Source organism: Panulirus ornatus, chromosome 31 (assembly GCF_036320965.1).
Source record: "Panulirus ornatus isolate Po-2019 chromosome 31, ASM3632096v1, whole genome shotgun sequence".
Taxonomy (NCBI): Eukaryota; Metazoa; Arthropoda; class Malacostraca; order Decapoda; family Palinuridae; genus Panulirus; species Panulirus ornatus.
The window spans coordinates 11,632,076-11,650,793 of NC_092254.1; the positions used below are offsets into that span (position 1 = coordinate 11,632,076).

At 40.3% G+C, this 18,718-nt stretch overlaps 1 protein-coding gene across 9 annotated transcripts in view; it reads left to right on the forward strand.

The window, feature by feature from the left end:
- Nucleotides 1–18,718, forward strand: part of LOC139758810 (putative neural-cadherin 2) — an 831,293-nt gene that overhangs the window by 807,082 nt on the left and 5,493 nt on the right. For all 9 annotated transcript variants that reach the window (XM_071680628.1, XM_071680630.1, XM_071680627.1 and 6 more), the window contains 7 exons: nucleotides 4,737–5,076; nucleotides 6,283–6,528; nucleotides 6,883–7,230; nucleotides 7,386–7,713; nucleotides 13,425–13,614; nucleotides 15,604–15,836; nucleotides 15,957–16,181. In XM_071680628.1, coding sequence (XP_071536729.1) covers nucleotides 4,737–5,076; nucleotides 6,283–6,528; nucleotides 6,883–7,230; nucleotides 7,386–7,713; nucleotides 13,425–13,614; nucleotides 15,604–15,836; nucleotides 15,957–16,181 — 1,910 coding nt within the window. The remainder of the gene's footprint in view (nucleotides 1–4,736; nucleotides 5,077–6,282; nucleotides 6,529–6,882; nucleotides 7,231–7,385; nucleotides 7,714–13,424; nucleotides 13,615–15,603; nucleotides 15,837–15,956; nucleotides 16,182–18,718) is intronic.

An 18,718-nucleotide genomic window follows, 5' to 3' on the forward strand; every position in this document is an offset into this window, starting at 1 on the left:
TTAGGGAGGTAAATGCAAGAGTTTTGGTGAGAGGGGCAAGTATTCAGTCTCTTGTGGATGAGGGGACCTGAGATGTGAGTCAGTTGTTTTTCATTAATGATACAGCTCTGGTGGCTGATTCAAGTGAGAAACTGCAGAGGTTGGTGACTGAGCTTGGAAAAGTGTGTGAAAGGGAAAGTTGAGAGGAAATATGAATAAGAGCAAGATTATTATGTTCAGTAGGGTTCAGGGACAAGTTATTTGAATGGAGAAAAACTGGAGGAAATGAAGTGTTTTAGATATGTGGGAGTGGACCTAGCAGCGGATGGAAGCGTGAAAGTGGAAATGAGTCGCAGGGTTGGGGAGGGGGCGAAGGTTCTGGGAGCAATGAAGAATGTGTGGAAGGAGAGAATGTTATCTCGGAGAGCAAAAATGGGTATGTTTGAAGGAATAGTAGTTCCAACAGTGTTATATGGTTGCGAGGCATGGGCTATGGATAGGTTTGTACGGAGAAGGGTGGATATGTTGGAAATGAAATGTTTGAGGCCAATATATGGTGTGAGTAGTTTGATCGAGTAACTAATGAAAGGGTAGGAGAGATGTGTGGAAATAAAAAGAGTGTGGTTGAGAGAGCAGAAGAGGATGTCTTAAGATGGTTTGGACATATGGAAAGAATGAGTGAGGAAAGATTGACAAAGGATATACGTGTCAGAGGTGAAGGGAACAAGGAGAAGCGGGAGACTAATTTGGAGGTGGAAGGATCGAGTGAAAAAGGTTTAGAGCAATGGGGTCCTGATCAAACAGGAGGGTGAGAGGTTTGCAAGGCATAGAGTGAATTGGAATGATGCTGTATACCGGGTTGATGTGCTGTCACTGGACTGAACCAGGGCATGTGATGCGTCTGGGGTAAACCATGGGACGTTTTGTGGTTTTGATGCATTACATGTGACAGCTAGAGACTGAGTGTGAACGACTGTGGCCTTTCTTATCTGTTTTCTTGGCACTACCTTACTGAAGCAGGGGTTAGCGATGCTATTTTCTGTGTGGCGGGGTAGTGATAGAAATGGATGAAGGCAAGCAAGTATGAATAAGTACATGTGTATATATGTATATGTTTGTGTATGTGTATGTTGATATGTATATGTATGTATATGTTGGTATGTATATGTATGTTTATGTGCATGTATATGTGTATATGAGTGGATGGGCTATTCTTTGTTTCCTAGCGCTACCTCACTGATGGGGGAAACAGCAATTAAGTATGATAATGATAATAATGATAATGATAATAATAATAATGATAATAATAATAATGATAATAATATATATAATGTTAATGGGATGGCCTTGATTAGGGTCTCAGCTGCCTGTGCCATCTCAGCTAATATGAAAAAAAGAAATGCTAGTTGTATCTCCTCCAGAGTTCATTCACATATTCATTTGCTTTTTGACGTCGTATATTGAACCATTTATCACTTCTAACCATCCCATTCTGTCTGCAGCCAAAGGTACCCATGATCTAATTCCATCATAGATTTCAGATACCTTCCATAGGTGATCAACATTTTTGCCAAAGAATGTAAATATAGTCTCAAAGAAATTTGTAAGCTTTTAGTAGTTTCCTAAATTGTATCCCATTCTTTGTCTGATTTTTTATTTGATCTTTGTATGTCCTCATTAGCCGTGGGGTCAAGCTCAAGGATTACATGATCACTTTTTCTGGGTGGTATATCATATGTTTAAATTTTCAATTTCCATGTCACTGTGTATAAAGATGAAATTAAGTAATGGTTGTGTATCAGACCCTCTGATTCAAATGTGCTCTGTAAAATCCAATATAGGATATTTTCTTGTAAACACTATTAGAATTGGTCTTTTCATGACTGTTTCCATAAATCATAATTCTCTTAGTGAGGAGTACATGTCTCACTTCTTTCTTCACCACTATGATTTTTTGTTTGTTGAATATTTGTTTTGGTTCATTAGATTTGTAGATAACAAATACCACTGTTCAAGTCTCCAACTGTTGCTCACCAGTGTACACTTTTTGAAATGAGTGTCCTGGATGTGTACTGTTCCTTGTTACAAGCAGTCACACTTTTCCATTGCTATCATGCATCCCTCATGACAGATTAGGTCAGATCTTATCTCTTTAGTAAGTTTTGAAGTTTTGTTTCAACTACTCCAGAAGTATCTTTGAACTCCTTATATGTTTACATTACTATGTTTGACACCAGTACTACTAACCATTCCTGACCTCTCAAACTAGATTCTTTGATATCATCTATTCACTTTATTATTTCTCTTTCCATTTTTCCTTTGCCTATCATTCCTACAAACAACCTATGAATTCCTCCTTGTTAGCAGGTTTCTTAGCTTGCTCAAGTATATCGTGATTACTGAGCTCTGTATTGAAAGTAAACATTACATATATCTTCTTATGTCTTGACCTTATCTACCATTTATTTCTTTATTGTTCAGTTATCTTGGAATGTCTACATCTAACTTCTCTTGATTTAGTTATCTTGGATTCAGTATATCTGTAAGCTCGAGTAGTTTTTGATCACGTTTTTCCATAGTTACGCTGTTTTTCATCAGCTGGATTGGGGATTCTTCCATTCCAAAAACCAGCCATGACTTTCATCTCCCAAACTTCCTCTTCACTGCCATACACAGATTTAGTGCAGCCTTCTTTTGGGCTAAGTCTTGGAGTTGTAATTCATTCACCTCCTTGTCTCATGTCCTGTGAATATATATTTTTCTCTACATGCATTTATTCTGAAACCTGCATTTCTTAAACCTTCCATCTAACATGTTTCAGATTTCTCTTTATTGTTTTCTGTTTGACAGAGTGTATTGCCCTCTGAATAGATTCATCTTATAATTTCATCTGTTCTTCTGATTTGGTGTTTGCAGATCATTTTGATATCTGCTCTAGGTCCCCTGCCCCAGAAAAGCACTATATCAACAAAAAAACTGACATTAGAAATCTGTAGATCTTAGAAACAGAAATTTTTTATACCATTTTCTTCTAGGCATTCTATTTTTTCTATTCCTGTTGAGTTTACAAGGTATTATGACAGTTTACAGTTGTGACATTGTGTATCTACTCGTGTGAGAAAAATAGCACAATAAAAGTATATTATTGTACTGATAAGATAGCATATACCAAATGTGCTTGATACACAGCATGCTGGATTTTTCTGCATATCTATGTTTAACTACACTTAGAAATCTGGAAGAACAAAATATCCAGCAATATCAGGTTCCAGCATTTTGTATTTTCTATGTTGCACCTGTATTTCTTTTTATCTACCCCTTATCTCCATCCATAGTCTCTGATCTTTGTATGTTGGGCAGATTTTGTATGTAATCTATCTCTTGCTCATCTGGTATGGAGCACCACTTGCTATCATACTTATGCTGTTGACTCTAAAATTGCCCACATTCTTGTCATTGTTTACAATTCCTTTATTGCTTTGAATTAGTAATTTTTTCTCAGTCTTCAATTCTCTAACTTCTACCAGTATGTGCTGACACTCATAATCTTTAAGAGATACTACTCAGTTTCCTCTTTCCTAGTAACTTCACGTATTTTGTCATTTTATCTCCTTAAACTTAATCAATATAACAAATTTATTTCCCTGCTCTTGTTCAAAATTTTCCTTCACCAGAAAATGCTTTTAGATTTAGGTCCCCCTCATCAGGTATCACAGTCATGGCTCATGTTATATTTCTCTCTTGAACTCCCCCTATGATGATTTGTCATAAACCTTGAATTATGTTAGCTCTCAGTATGTATCTTTTTTTCTACTTTGAATTGCAGTGTAAACGTTATTGCTCTTCCTAAAGAGACAATGGTGCATGTTGATTACTCGAAAGTCCTCAAGATGTTCATAGTCAATTTCTTAAAGCTTAAAATTCATGCATTGAGTTAATGTTTTCAAGCAAAACTCACTGGGTCCACTCATAACCAGTTGAGTTGCATAATAGCAAAAAGGAGCTCATAGTTACATCATTAAACAACTCTGTTGTAAATTTTGCCAAATCCTATGACTGCTTATTAATCTCATGTCATAATTTTTGCCTGTGATTTATTCTGAATGACTCAGAATAGTGAAATACCTGCAATGGTATGGCGTAATTAGCATTTCCTGTTACCTAGACATTTGTAGATAATTCTTCCTGGGACAGTGCTCTTTCCTCTCCTTTAATTTGCCTAAAATTCTGAGTCTCATATAATAACTCCTTCCATTCTTTACTTGTTCTGTAAGTTTACTGAGTTGAAGATTTAGTGTAATTACTTATTTGTAATTACCTATTTGTACAGTATGGAGAGAGAGTTTTACACTCGTGGAGACCCATCTCCTGAACTCTGTATGCCATCAAGTAGCCCTTTATACCTCTGTAAACTACCAACCTTCACCGTCTCATTGGCTACTGTATTCCAACCATCCATTCTCTTCTTCACTTGGTAAGAGCTGGTCCTGAGTACACTTATTCACTTATGGTCATCCTTGTGATACAGTACCTTAAAGCAAAATTGGCTGCATCATTTGGTAACCATCACAGTTGCATATTAATAACAAATAGCTCTTATCTATTATATGTGATACTGAGCTCTTTTAGTGTTACAATGTATGTATATATGGATGCGTGTGTGTGTGTTTATGTATTTGTGCATGCCTGTTTGCTTGTGTGCCTGAGCATATGTGTGCTTACTCATACTGGCCTCACTGAGGATATTAAATCTGCAGATGTGTATGCCCTGGAGGGTCATGGGGGCCCCGATGTAAGGTCATGGCTCGTTCCTTCAGAGGGTCTGGTTGGGCGTGGGTTCACCCTCTCCCGCCCTGCTTGCCTGCTTCCATCTCCCTTCGCCTACTCACTCGCCAACAACATGCCCTCATCCTATACTCAGGACCATTGGCACCCACTCGACCACGCTCAACGCCTACACCTATGCTCGCCCTCCAGCTGGTAGATGGGCGGCCTCAGCTGTTACTTGAGGGTGATGCTGGTTCCCTCAAGGTTGAGGTCAACTCCACCCTTCATGATGGTCATTGGCACACACTACACATCAGCCTCGATGCTCAAGTGAGTCTGGTCAAATTCAGATGGATCAGTTCAGTAGCACAGATAGCTTTGTTCGGTATTAGATAAATTTGTTCAAAATCAGATGTATGCTCAGTACTGAGTGGATGTTTAACACCAGCTGGGTCTGTCCATCCCATTATGGATCTACTCATTTTAGTGTGTGTTTTTGATGTAGTGTATCCTTTCAAAAGTAAAAAATTTCCTAATGTGAAGTAGGTCATTTCAACATCAGAGTTCTGTTCAGAAAGAAGGTCTTTTCAACATCAGAGTTCTGTTCAGTGCCATGTTCTTTTCACTGTGATGTGCCTTTTACATTCCTCCTTTGATGAACTCTTCTTGGGTATATTTAGAACTTTTTTGATGTTCTTCACTGCTTTCGTAAGAGATCAGACAAAGTTTTTCACTATGAAATGGGCTTTACAGCACTTCCTGTTGTAGTTTTACTGCAGAACATAGATATGTTATACAACTTTGGGTTTGATGTTTGCTATCTCCAATTTAGATCAGTTTTCTTTTGTTTTCTGATGATGTTTCACAAACCATGCTCATTAAATACAAGTCTCTCCTTCATACTGAAAATATTCATTTTGATCTCAGCTCTACAAAAAGTTTCATCTAAACCACTCCAGTGATAATCTGGTTTGATATCTCTGTGGTTTGAGCTTAAATTAATGGTTGTTTACCCTTAATCCATTTGCAGTTGTAAATAATTAGCTCTTATTAGCCTTATTTTCCCAGTACTTGACAAATTTGGCTTCTTGCCACCTACCATTGTTGGCTATGTATTTGATTTCATTTGATGTCCTTTCATTTGCCTCATAAAATTTAATTTTTCATTGTACCTTTGATATCTCTGTTGTGTTTACTTCATGATAGTCTTTGTATGGGCGCATTTCCTGCCTCTATACTATGTGGCTGCTGTACACGATTCTGAAAATATTTTTTTTGTTAATTTTCCTATTTTACCCTTAATCCTCACCACCAGATATCTCTCATGTCTGTTTGCCTTTAGTAGTTTTCATATCATAGTTCCTTCATTTTCAGTCCTTCCATCTTCTGATTGGATATGGTCCTCATCCAGTCCTAATGCTATCTCAGACTTAAATCTTTCCATCCCTCTTTTAACAAATTCTTAGATGCATTTTTGTAAGTGAAAGAGGAGGATGGACAGACCACCACTTGCATATAACATTGGTTATCCACCAGGACATCGTGATGATGGTGGACCTTTGTGGGCTTGGCTGGGAGGACCATACCTTGGATAATACCCACTGTTTATCACGGGCAAGATGGAAAGCAGCAAGGGGTGTGGGGGCATGGCTAGGGTCAGGTCCCCTCCAGGTAGGTGGGCTGGCACACACACCACCACACCCAGGTGATCATGGCTGGGAGGAGGCACCCACACCACAACACCTGCATGGATGCATCTCACATCTCACTGTCAATACTAAGGTGAGAATATCAACATTAAGCTCTTGTATAACATGTAAGGTATTATTCTTAACATATGGCAGTGTGTTGTAACCTCTGACTCATAAACATTGGTTTTAAAAGATATTATTAACATAGGCATTATCTATTAGGTAATGTAAATAAGCCTTCTGTACAGTAACCTATGGACTGATTTACACCACACATTGGCTTATCAAATTGTGCCACTTGGAACTGTGAAATATGACTTGGATGAAGTGTTATTTATCATTCAAAAGAAAACAAGAAAGCAGAAGTATAAGAATCTGCAATATATCAGACATGGCATTTGAAAGGGTGAAGTGAAACATTAACTGTTGTACAGCCTTGTTGCAGGTTGTGGATCTGGGAGAGCCAGCCTACAGCCAGGGTAGTACAGGTAGCTGCCACCCTCAAGACACAGCCTGCTTTGGTGGCCTTAGTGGTTGTGGACTGCATGGACATTGTGTAGGTGGATTAGTACAACCACATTGCGAGTGTGGACCAGGATGGGCAGGGCCTGGCTGTGCCATGCGTACTGTGCCTGCCTCTCTAGGCAAATCATCTTTTATGAAGGTGGCATTGTCATTTACTCCAGCACCACATGTTTTGAGTGTGCAGCTGAGACTTAGGACCCGTGGAGCTCGCCATGGACTGCTACTGCACTTAGCTGCCCACCACCATGCTGCAGCCTTCACCCTACATGTTAGTTAGTCTTTACCCAAAGTATGTGTAGATGTTATGCATTAAATTATGAGCTTTACTGTATGTTCTGTTGTAGTGACATAGAATAGCATTGCAGTTGTAAAGTTGTACACAGCTATTACCTGTAATACCATTTATGTGTATCTATGAAACAGCTGCAAGCAGGAGTGGCATGTGCATCAGTCTCTGGGGCAGGATGGACTGCCCAGATGGTCTGTGTTGAGAGCTACCCACTGGGTGATGGCAGATGGCACACCATCACAGCTGAGCGGCATGGCCATAACCTAGTCATCAGTGTTGATGATGGTGATGATTGGCGGAAAAATGAGTCCCTTTTGTCCCTGGAAACCACTGGTGAAGAGAGGCATGATAGAGGCCCACCCACGCCCCTGGAGATAGACAAACATGATGGTGTGACAGTGGGAGGCCTGCCTGAGTTTGTAGGAGTCAGGCTTGTTACAGTTCATGATGACCTCCAAGATAGTAAGTACCCCATCTGGTGAACCTGCCAAGGGGCCTTTCAGACTTAAATATTTTGTATTTTCTTTTCTTCTGTCCAGTTTTCTTCTTCCTTCTTTCACTTGTGTGTTTGTAATTACCTTTATATAATTATATACATGAATTATATGCATAAACAGTACTATCAGGCAGGTTTTTGAACTGTATTGTTTGCATTCACAGTTTTTTTACTTAGGTAGTTCCAGTCACTCATCATCCCAGTTAGCTATGACGTCTCATTATCCTCATACTGCAAAGCAAAGGTACAATTTAGTTAACCCCCATCTGTTAATGCATGGGTCCATGAGGTTATATCATGAATGAAAAGTCACCCCAAGTGAGGTTGTATTATTGTCAGGAGACAAAAGGGAATACAATCTCATCAAGGAACTTTTCACTCCAAAAAAATCAGTCATTTTCTTGCTACTGATTGTCAAGAAGCCTTAAAGTTGCAGGAGCTCATATATATATATATATATATATGTATATATATATAGAAAAGAAGAGTGAATGTTGGGGTGAAGAGGGTGGTGAGAGTAAGCGAGCTTGGGAAGGAGACTTGTGTGAGGAAGTACCAGGAGAAACTGAGTACAGAATGGAAAAAGGTGAGAACAATGGAAGTAAGGGGAGTGGGGGAGGAATGGGATGTATTTAAGGAATCAGTGATGGATTGCGCAAAAGATGCTTGCGGCATGAAAAGCGTGGGAGGTGGGTTGATTAGAAAGGGTAGTGAGTGGTGGGATGAAGTAAGATTATTAGTGAAAGAGAAGAGAGAGGCAGTTGGACGATTTCTGCAGGGAAAAAATGCAATTGAGTGGGAGATGTATAAAAGAAAGAGACAGGAGGTCAAGAGAAAGGTGCAAGAGGTGAAAAAGAGGGCAAATGAGAGTTGGGGCGAGAGAGTATCATTAAATTTTAGGGAGAATAAAAAGATGTTCTGGAAGGAGGTAAATAAAGTGCGTAAGACAAGGGAGCAAATGGGAACTTCAGTGAAGGGCGATAATGGGGAGGTGATAACAAGTAGTGGTGATGTGAGAGGAGATGGAGTGAGTATTTTGAAGGTTTGTTGAATGTGTTTGATGATAGAATGGCAGATATAGGGTGTCTTGGTCGAGGTGGTGTGCAAAGTGAGAGGGTTGGGGAAAATGATTTGGTAAACAGAGAAGAGGTAGTAAAAGCTTTGCGGAAGATGAAAGCCGGCAAGGCAGCAGGTTTGGATGGTATTGCAGTGGAATTTATTAAAAAAGGGGGTGACTGTATTATTGACTGGTTGGTAAGGTTATTTAATGTATGTATGACTCATGGTGAGGTGCCTGAGGATTCGCGGAATGCGTGCATAGTGCCATTGTACAAAGGCAAAGGGGATAAGAGTGAGTGCTCAAATTACAGAGGTATAAGTTTGTTGAGTATTCCTGGTAAATTATATGGGAGGGGATTGATTGAGAGGGTGAAGGCATGTACAGAGCATCAGATTGGGGAAGAGCAGTGTGGTTTCAGAAGTGGTAGAGGATGTGTGGATCAGGTGTTTGCTTTGAAGAATGATTACTACCTTTGCTTAGAAAAGCAAATGGATTTGTATGTAGCATTTATGGATCTGGAGAAGGCATATGATAGAGTTGATAGAGATGCTCTGTGGAAGGTATTAAGAATATATGGTGTGGATGGCAAGTTGTTAGAAGCAGTGAAAAGTTTTATCGAGGATGTAAGGCATGTGTACGTGTAGGAAGAGAGGAAAGTGATTGATTTTCAGTGAATGTAGGTTTGCGGCAGGGGTGTGTGATGTCTCCATGGTTGTTTAATTTGTTTATGGATGGGGTTGTTAGGGAGGTGAATGCAAGAGTTTTGGAAAGAGGGGCAAGAATGAAGTCTGTTGTGGATGAGAGAGCTTAGGAAGTGAGTCAGTTGTTGTTCGCTGATGATACAGCGCTGGTGGCTGATTCATGTGAGAAACTGCAGAAGCTGGTGACTGAGTTTGGTAAAGTGTGTGAAAGAAGAAAGTTAAGAGTAAATGTGATAAGAGCAAAGTTATTAGGTACAGTAGGGTTGAGGGTCAAGTCAATTGGGAGGTAAGTTTGAATGGAGAAAAACTGGAGGAAGTAAAGTGTTTTAGATATCTGGGAGTGGATCTGGCAGCGGATGGAACCATGGAAGCAGAAGTGAATCATAGGGTGGGGGAGGGGGCGAAAATCCTGGGAGCCTTGAAGAATGTGTGGAAGTCGAGAACATTATCTCGGAAAGCAAAAATGGGTATGTTTGAAGGAATAGTGGTTCCAACAATGTTGTATGGTTGCGAGGCGTGGGCTATGGATAGAGTTGTGTGCAGGAGGGTGGATGTGCTGGAAATGAGATGTTTGAGGACAATGTGTGGTGTGAGGTGGTTTGATCGAGTAAGTAATGTAAGGGTAAGAGAGGTGTGTGGAAATAAAAGGAGCGTGGTTGAGAGAGCAGAAGAGGGTGTTTTGAAATGGTTTGGGCACATGGAGAGAATGAGTGAGGAAAGATTGACCAAGAGGATATATGTGTCGGAGATGGAGGGAACGAGGAGAAGTGGGACACCAAATTGGAGGTGGAAAGATGGAGTGAAAAAGATTTTGAGTGATCGGGGCCTGAACATGCAGGAGGGTGAAAGGCGGGCAAGGAATAGAGTGAATTGGATCGATGTGGTATACCGGGGTTGATGTGCTGTTAGTGGATTGAATCAGGGCATGTGAAGCGTCTGGGGTAAACCATGGAAAGCTGTGTGGGGCCTGGATGTGGAAAGGGAGCTGTGGTTTCGGGCATTATTGCATGACAGCTAGAGACTGAGTGTGAACGAATGAGGCCTTTGTTGTCTTTTCCTAGCGCTACCCTGCACACATGAGGGTGGAGGGGGATGTGCACAGGAGGGTGGATGTGCTGGAAATGAGATGTTTGAGGACAATTTGTGGTGTGAGGTGGTTTGATCGAGTAAGTAATGTAAGGGTAAGAGAGATGTGTGGAAATAAAAAGAGCGTGGTTGAGAGAGCAGAAGAGGGTGTTTTGAAATGGTTTGGGCACATGGAGAGAATGAGTGAGGAAAGATTGACCAAGAGGATATATGTGTCGGAGGTGGAGGGAACGAGGAGAAGTGGGACACCAAATTGGAGGTGGAAAGATGGAGTGAAAAAGATTTTGAGTGATCGGGGCCTGAACATGCAGGAGGGTGAAAGGCGGGCAAGGAATAGAGTGAATTGGATCGATGTGGTATACCGGGGTTGACGTGCTGTCAGTGGATTGAATCAGGGCATGTGAAGTGTCTGGGGTAAACCATGGAAAGCTGTGTGGGGCCTGGATGTGGAAAGGGAGCTGTGGTTTCGGGCATTATTGCATGACAGCTAGAGACAGCTAGAGTTTGAACGAATGAGGCCTTTGTTGTCTTTTCCTAGCGCTACCCCGCACACATGAGGGGGAGGGGGATGGTATTCCATGTGTGGTGAGGTGGCGATGGGAATGAATAAAGGCAGACAGTGTAAATTGTTTGCATGGGTATATATGTATGTGTCTGTGTGTGTATATATATGTGTACATTGAGATGTATAGGTATGTGTATATTTGCGTGTGTGGACGTATGTGTATATACATGTGTATGGGGGTGGGTTGGGCCATTTCTTTCGTCTGTTTCCTTGCGCTACCTCGCAAACGCTGGAGACAGCGACAAAGCAAAATAAATAAAATAAAATATATTTTTTATAACTGTCCCAGAATCAGTATTTATGAAAGAGTCCCAGTGTATCTAGGACGTTTCTAAAGGATCCAGCATCCCAAGACTGTACTTTCAGTAGCAGGGAAACATAGACTTCTCTTTGAGAAGTTCTTTGATGAGACTGCACTCCCAAATGATACAGCCTTGCCGTAGGTGATGTTTCTCTCACAGTGTAACCTCAAGCAAGCAGAGTCTGGTAAAACCTTTATATGTGAAGCATCCAGGGTAAACCATGGAAACTTCTGTGGGGCCTGGTTGTGGATACAGAACTGTGGTTTCAGTGCATTACAAATGACAGCTAGAGAAGAAATGTGAGTAGATGTGGACTTCATTTGTCTGTTCCTGGCGCTACCTTGCTGATGCAGGAAACTGCGATCAAGTATGAAAATAATATACATATTCATTTATATATTATATTTGACCGCCATTTCCTGCATCAGCAAGGTAGTGCCAGGAAACAGACGAAGAGAGACCTATTTACTCATATACACACATGTACATACTTGTACATATACATATATACACATGTACATATACGCACTCTTGGTTCCAAAGCCTTGTTGGATTAACCATTTTACCGGACCAACTGTGCTTACGTAATAATAATTCATCAACACACCTCTAACTCACTAATTATACATCTCCCATGCGTCTAAAGTATACTATGTGCTGCTAGAAATTTTAATTAAACAAATGTTAAGTGTAAATTAGATAAATGAATGAAATACAATGTACACCTGCTCAGGACTGAGGTGCTCGTCAGCTACGAGTTTCACAAATTCTTCCACATACTCGTGGTTTGTAGACCGCTTTTCTCAGCACACTTTATTCATGGAAATTCCATGATGCTTCTTGAATCTTTGAAGCCATCCTTCACTCTAGTTATGCTCATGTTGTAATTTAAGTTCTTTATGGAACAACTTAGCCTGGTTCATATCATGCTACCTGACAAGTCCACTCCATCACTCCAACGCTGTCAAACCCATTCCATCATCACTTGATTGTGGTCAGTGCTCTTTCCATCGTTTATAGTTTTTCTAATCGTCATTTGCTTCTTGGAGTCGCTGTCTGCATAGAATTTCAACATTATCATAAACAGTTGATGAACCAGTACTGTAGATGTCACACAGCTTATGCATCGAAACACCACGGTTCATTTTTTCAACAGTTCTACTTTATCATGGATTGATATAGACTGGTGTTTATGTTTGACACCACGACTGACACTCATATGTCTTAGAAGCCATAGCTAGGGTTGAATTTAAGCAAAATAAGCTAAGAATCTCTCAGAATTGCAGTATCACCACCAACAAGAGCAGTGTAAAGAATGTAAATAAGCACGGCCTACACACAACGCCATCTGTGGCTGCCCAGTAAACTAGTCTGGTGGCCATGGTAATTTCAAGTTCCTTCATGGAATTTTGTCCAGACTAAAGGAGGTGCCGTACCATCAGTTACCGGAAATTCTGTGGTGTACCTATAGTTATATTATTGTGTATATCCCTGGGGTTGGGGTAGAAAGAATACTTCCCACATATTCCCTGCATGTCTGTAGAAGGTGACTAAAAGGGGTGGGAGTGGGGAGGCTGGAGATCCTCCCCTCTTGTTTTACTTTTCCAAAAGAAGGATCAGAGAAGGGGCCAAGTGAGGATTTTTTCCCTCAAAGGCTCAGTCATCTGTTCCTTACACTACCCCACTGATCACGGGAAATGGTAAATATGTATAAAAAGGTAATTACTGTGGAATTAGGAGAAACTCTGATGTGTAGGACCAGTGATGATGAGGATAGATGAGTTTTGCCATATAGCCAGACTCGACTTCTTTTGATTCCAACCTTAGTGTTATACATGATGATTAACCTGTTTTGAAATAAAAGCTTCAACAAACTTTATTGTAAAATTTTTAAACTCAGTTTAAACTCTTCTTTTCTGCCTTACCCTGTGAAATAATATTTTTCCTCTCTTTCCACCATTAGCCTGCCTGGATGACCTGCGAGTGTCAGGTCGGCCCCTACCACTGTCACCAGCTGTTAACGGCACCAGCTGGGGTCAAGTGACCACATTAGAAGGGATGGAAGAGGGCTGTTACTCTACCAGCAGCTGTAGCAGTACCAATTGCACTGCTCCTCTCTCCTGCCACACCAACTGGGACCAGCCCATCTGCAGGTCAGTGTCACGTACTGTGGTTAGGACCATTCCACCATGAAATCAATGCTTCACTACTATTTTGTTCTATAACACTTCTTATGCCATTTCAGGCTGGGTCACTGGTATGCTATCTGCCAATCATCACGGCAATTACCAATTTGTAGAGTATGAGAATGGAGTTTACACTCCCGTAACCCTACGTTTTGAACTTTCTTTACTATCATACAACTTTTTATACCTCTGTGTATTAGAGGAACTGTTTCATCACTTCTTGCATTCATTGACAAAACTAATTCTAGTAGTAGTCAGTATGACATTAGTTAGGAACCTTTACAAACACTGAACTGGTTGCCCTCTGCCAGTGATCTGTTAAGGGTGAGGTATTAAAGGCTAAGAAGCAGCACTGGAGTTCACTTATGATGGAGACTATTGCCATGGCCACCCCTTGAGGGAGTTCCAGGAGGAAACAGGCATCATAGATATAGATAGGTAGATAAAAGATTGTGTTTGTGAACAGAATTCCACATGTAGGTGGGGCTGATAGAAAAGACAGCCACCTGGGTCAGATATTGTAACTTGACATCTGATGAAGTGCTGGCTCACTGCACAGCCATCACTAACCCTCCCAATACCCAGGCAGGTAGTACCGGTACTATACCTGCATGGTTGGTGGCTGTGTACCCAAAGCACCTGGTAGCATATGAACAAAGCAAGAGACTGAGTGATGCTCCTTACCTCTGGCAGTGGTGGAGACTGAAACTACCCTGAAATAAATGTCACCCTTCATCAAGAGAGCTGCACATTGTGACAAGTGCTTATAAAACAAGATCTGAAGTGCCCAAGTTATCTATATAAAGTAGGCAGGTAGATATATGCTCTGTTCCACTCCCTGAGTACAAAAAGTCTCATCTAACATTTATTTGATAAATTTATGGAACAATTTTGAATTTTCAAAGTTTCTCTGTTCCTCCATAGTCTTTTCTCATTACTAACAGTCACGTATCTTTCATGTGCTGGTTGGGTGATTTGCTGCCTACCTTTTCCCCACCTTTTTATTTCAATTTTGTTAGACATAAAGGAAGTATTGCATCATGTTGGTACAGGAAATGTTGCAGTACACACATTCACCCTTATGTGATGGTATTACTGCAGTATCCATCTACATAAGTGCATTGAAAAATTTGAAAAGATTCCTATATGGAAGGATAAATTAGCATGCAAAAGTAAGATAAAATACTCCTGATTATACAAACATGTTTGTGTTGGCCAGGTCCACTTGCAGGTGAGGGGACAGTTTTGTTCGCATGTCTGACAGCCCTAAGACATTGAGTTGTTTGTTCCTTTCTCTTGAATTTGGCATCACACTGTTCTTACTTCATACACTGACAAGCATTGATGGTAAATAACATGATTTACAAATATTACACTTACTAAAAATAAGAGTAATGAGGTTGGGGTGGCTGGTATGTTAAGGGAGGATAGTGATGTTTGTTTCTCTTGAACTTGCTTTCCCACACAACTCTTATTTCACTTACAGATACAGTATTGATGGTGGATTCAATTCTTATATTTAGAAATATTACACTTACTATGATCAGTTAGAAAGATACTGAGCAGAGGCTTCAAGTCTCTATGGTAAAGTCTGTTTGCAGTCGTATTAAAGATCCTGGTGCATTTGCTCTAAAGTTGTGGAGTACCTGCTCTCCAATTCACCACTTATCAAGATGACTCTAAAAAGAGTCCAGGGATGGAGCCTCAGTCACTGATTTTTATAGATTATTACACAGTATTGCTACCCTGATACTGAAGAAGTTTCCTTTAAGATGCCTACTCCACTGTTGATGAAATAACTTTATATTATGGCTTAATTTCCTACCTTGGAACATAATGCTGCATTTCTGAAATACAAGGATTATTTATTTCATATATACTTATGATCATATGCCCTCTCACTCTTCTGCATGCTTGCATTGATAGTTTCAGTTTCTTTATTCATTACATATCCAGCTGTGGGCCAGGTCGCCAGCTAGTGGGTCACACCTGTGAAGATGTGAATGAATGTCTGTGGGAACCCTGTCTACATGGAGGTTCCTGTTATGACCTACGCCCTGGGTACTTATGTATGTGTGGTCCAGACCACATAGGCGACAACTGTCAATGGACCAAATTGGCCCCTGTGAGCCACTCATTCACAGCCCCAGCAGCCATAGCAGCCATCACTCTTTCTGTCCTCATCCTTGGTAGGTATTGTTTTTCCTTAAAAATCTTTAACCTAACCTAATGGTGAATGTCATGATGCAGGACATATGTTGATAACAATAAATAGCAAATGAATTGATACTTTTTTCTGTCACTGTCAGTGGTGCTTGGAGTGGTTCTCTCCATACGCCTCCACCGCCTGCGTGTGACGCGGGCATTGGGTGTTGGTGTGCAGACGGACGGGGAGAAAGGAAAAATGGTAAGCATGAAGGGTACAACAGATGAGGAAAGGAAAACTTCAACACAGGAGGATACTCAACATGACACCTTCTTGGAATTGCTCAAACTCAAGTTGCCGCATGACCAATCAGAAGTGCAGAGGAAAGGTACAGGAATACTGACTGTTTCTATTTTATAGTATGCATCGTGACAAAGTCTCCCATTTGATTTGCTATATCATATTGTATGGTAGATTATTGTGTTCTAGCTGCACAAGCGTTATCCTTTTCATTATGCTGAGCCACTTTTGTAGCTGGATGTGGTCCAGTCTACCAAAGCACATTCATTGCTCTAAACCTTAGCACCCTCATTTGAATCCCAGCTGATGTAGGAGTCCACTTCTTATACACAATCTGCAGACATTGTTAGGAACCTAACAACTTGGCTGGAAAAGAGTATCATGCATGATAGGTAATGACCTATCATGCATCTAGAAATAGAGGATCCACACTACCAGCTAGCCAGGGCCCACTTGTAGCAATTCAACACCCTTCCACTTCAATGGAGAGGAAGAAAAAATTCTTTTTAGAGTATTCAATGATATACATTACAAAGACATTCTTTAAGATATTTCCACACAGGAATGCGCAAAGCAAACCTTGCTCAGTTTGAAAGGGTTAAAGCAGTTGCTTGGTGAGAAATTTCCAAATGATTGACAAGAGAATGTTGGAGCTTGAATATTCCTGCCCATTTTGCTATTCTATAAGGTTTAAGCTAAAGACTAGTACAGTAAATTGATCCCTCAGAATGGATCATTTGGCATCAAATGAGTGACATGCCTGTAACTGCTTTGAACAAGATAGACAGATTTGTACAGGTGAGAGCAACACAAGGCATAAAGGATGAATATCAAGAAAAGCCGTGTAACAAATTTTTATGATAAAAGTTATAATAAGTACAAGTTAAACAATGTAAGAGGCATAAAAGATGAATTTCAAGAATAGCCCTATACCAAATTTTTATGTTATTATATGTACAAATTGTTAAGGCATTAAGCGATACACTTCAGAAAGATGAAAAAAATGGCATGCCAATGTGATAGCTATAGACTATATTTGTGACATGTTGCATCATACATTTATTGCCCTACAGTCTTGCATCAATAATGTTAATTTCATCCAGCGCTGCATTTGTTTTTACAACCATTTTAAAGCTTTTTCATCAGTAAAACCTTATCATGCCTTTAGAAATGAGTTAAAAAGACCCAGCAAGTGATGGCTGAGCCTTTACTAAGAAAAGTAAAGTTATTAATCTAGAAATGGAATTAGATGTTTCATGGTGTTTTGATGCTGGACAGTGGGTAGTTGATAATGCCAGAATACTTGTGTGAGACCCTACCTCATTAGAAATAATTTCTGTTAATGCAAACTACAAGTACGAGGACTGTGTTCAGAGTTAACAATATTAGGTTCTACCAAATTATAATATTGAACAGCTTACAGAATTTTGTGATAAAAAGGACTTGTGATTGGTAATACCTAGTTTAAAAAGAAGGTGCGTTGGCAAGTACAGGCTTGAAAAAGCCTCATATGCATAGGTACCAAGAGAGAGGATGAAGAGTGGCATTATTTGAGAGTAAACAAAACGAGGAGAGTGGATGAGGCACAGAAGGTATTGAGTGAAGCATTGCTTACATTTGCCGGTAAATTGTGTGGCATGTGGAAGATGGGATATTGACATTTGAGAAAGGCAATAAGTGGTGGGATGGGAAAGTTAAGTTGTTCACAAAAAAGAAGAAAGGTGAATGAGTTATACCTGCAGAGTGCAAGTGACTGCATTGGGAGGTTGGGAAAGTACTGGGGCTGAAAGAAGGCAAATGAGAGATGGGGTGAAAATATTGGCAAACTTCTAGAAATATACAAAAATGTCTTAGTAGGAAGTGAATAATGTGAGGAAAACAAGAGAACAAATGGGAACATAATTGAAGGAAGCATTTGGACATGTGGTAGAGAGGGGCCGGGCATATTTTGAAGACCTGGTGAATATGTTAGATGTGGGGTGGGGACATAGAAATTTGTGGTTGAAGAGAGAAGTGATGAATGGTTTATTGAAAAGCAAAGATTTGGTGAAAACCTGGCCTAAGGTGAGTTTGAAATAGCAGCTGGAGGTTGTGGGGTTGCAGTAGAATTTCTCATGAAAGGGGTTAACACTGTTGTTGATTGGTTAATCAGAATTTTGATTGTATATATGTCTCGAGGTGTGATGCCTATGGTCCCTACCATGATAGGGTCCCAGGTTTATGTAACTGGTGAACTTCTGATTCTTACTAATCATCCAAAAGCTGCTAGTTATAAGCAGCCTTCTTTTATTTGACATTTAGGTTAAACTCAATCTGCTATGTATCTAAGTACAGCAAGATCCTATATTTTATAATGTTAGCTGAGAGGGCATGGATAACTGAAGCCCAATTCAAGGGCATCTCATTTCTGACATAAATGTATATATACTGTAGTCAAAGCCAGTTACCCATTTTATAGACCAACCTGGGGGTGGATGAACAGTTAGGTTGACTGTGGACTGGCTGTTGCAGCCTGGATTTGAGATTATATGCTTAACCTTGGGCAACCCATGAATGCATTACTGTTAAGAACACTAAGTGCTACTCAGAGATCTAGTTATTTCTGTAGGTTTTCACAATTATGTA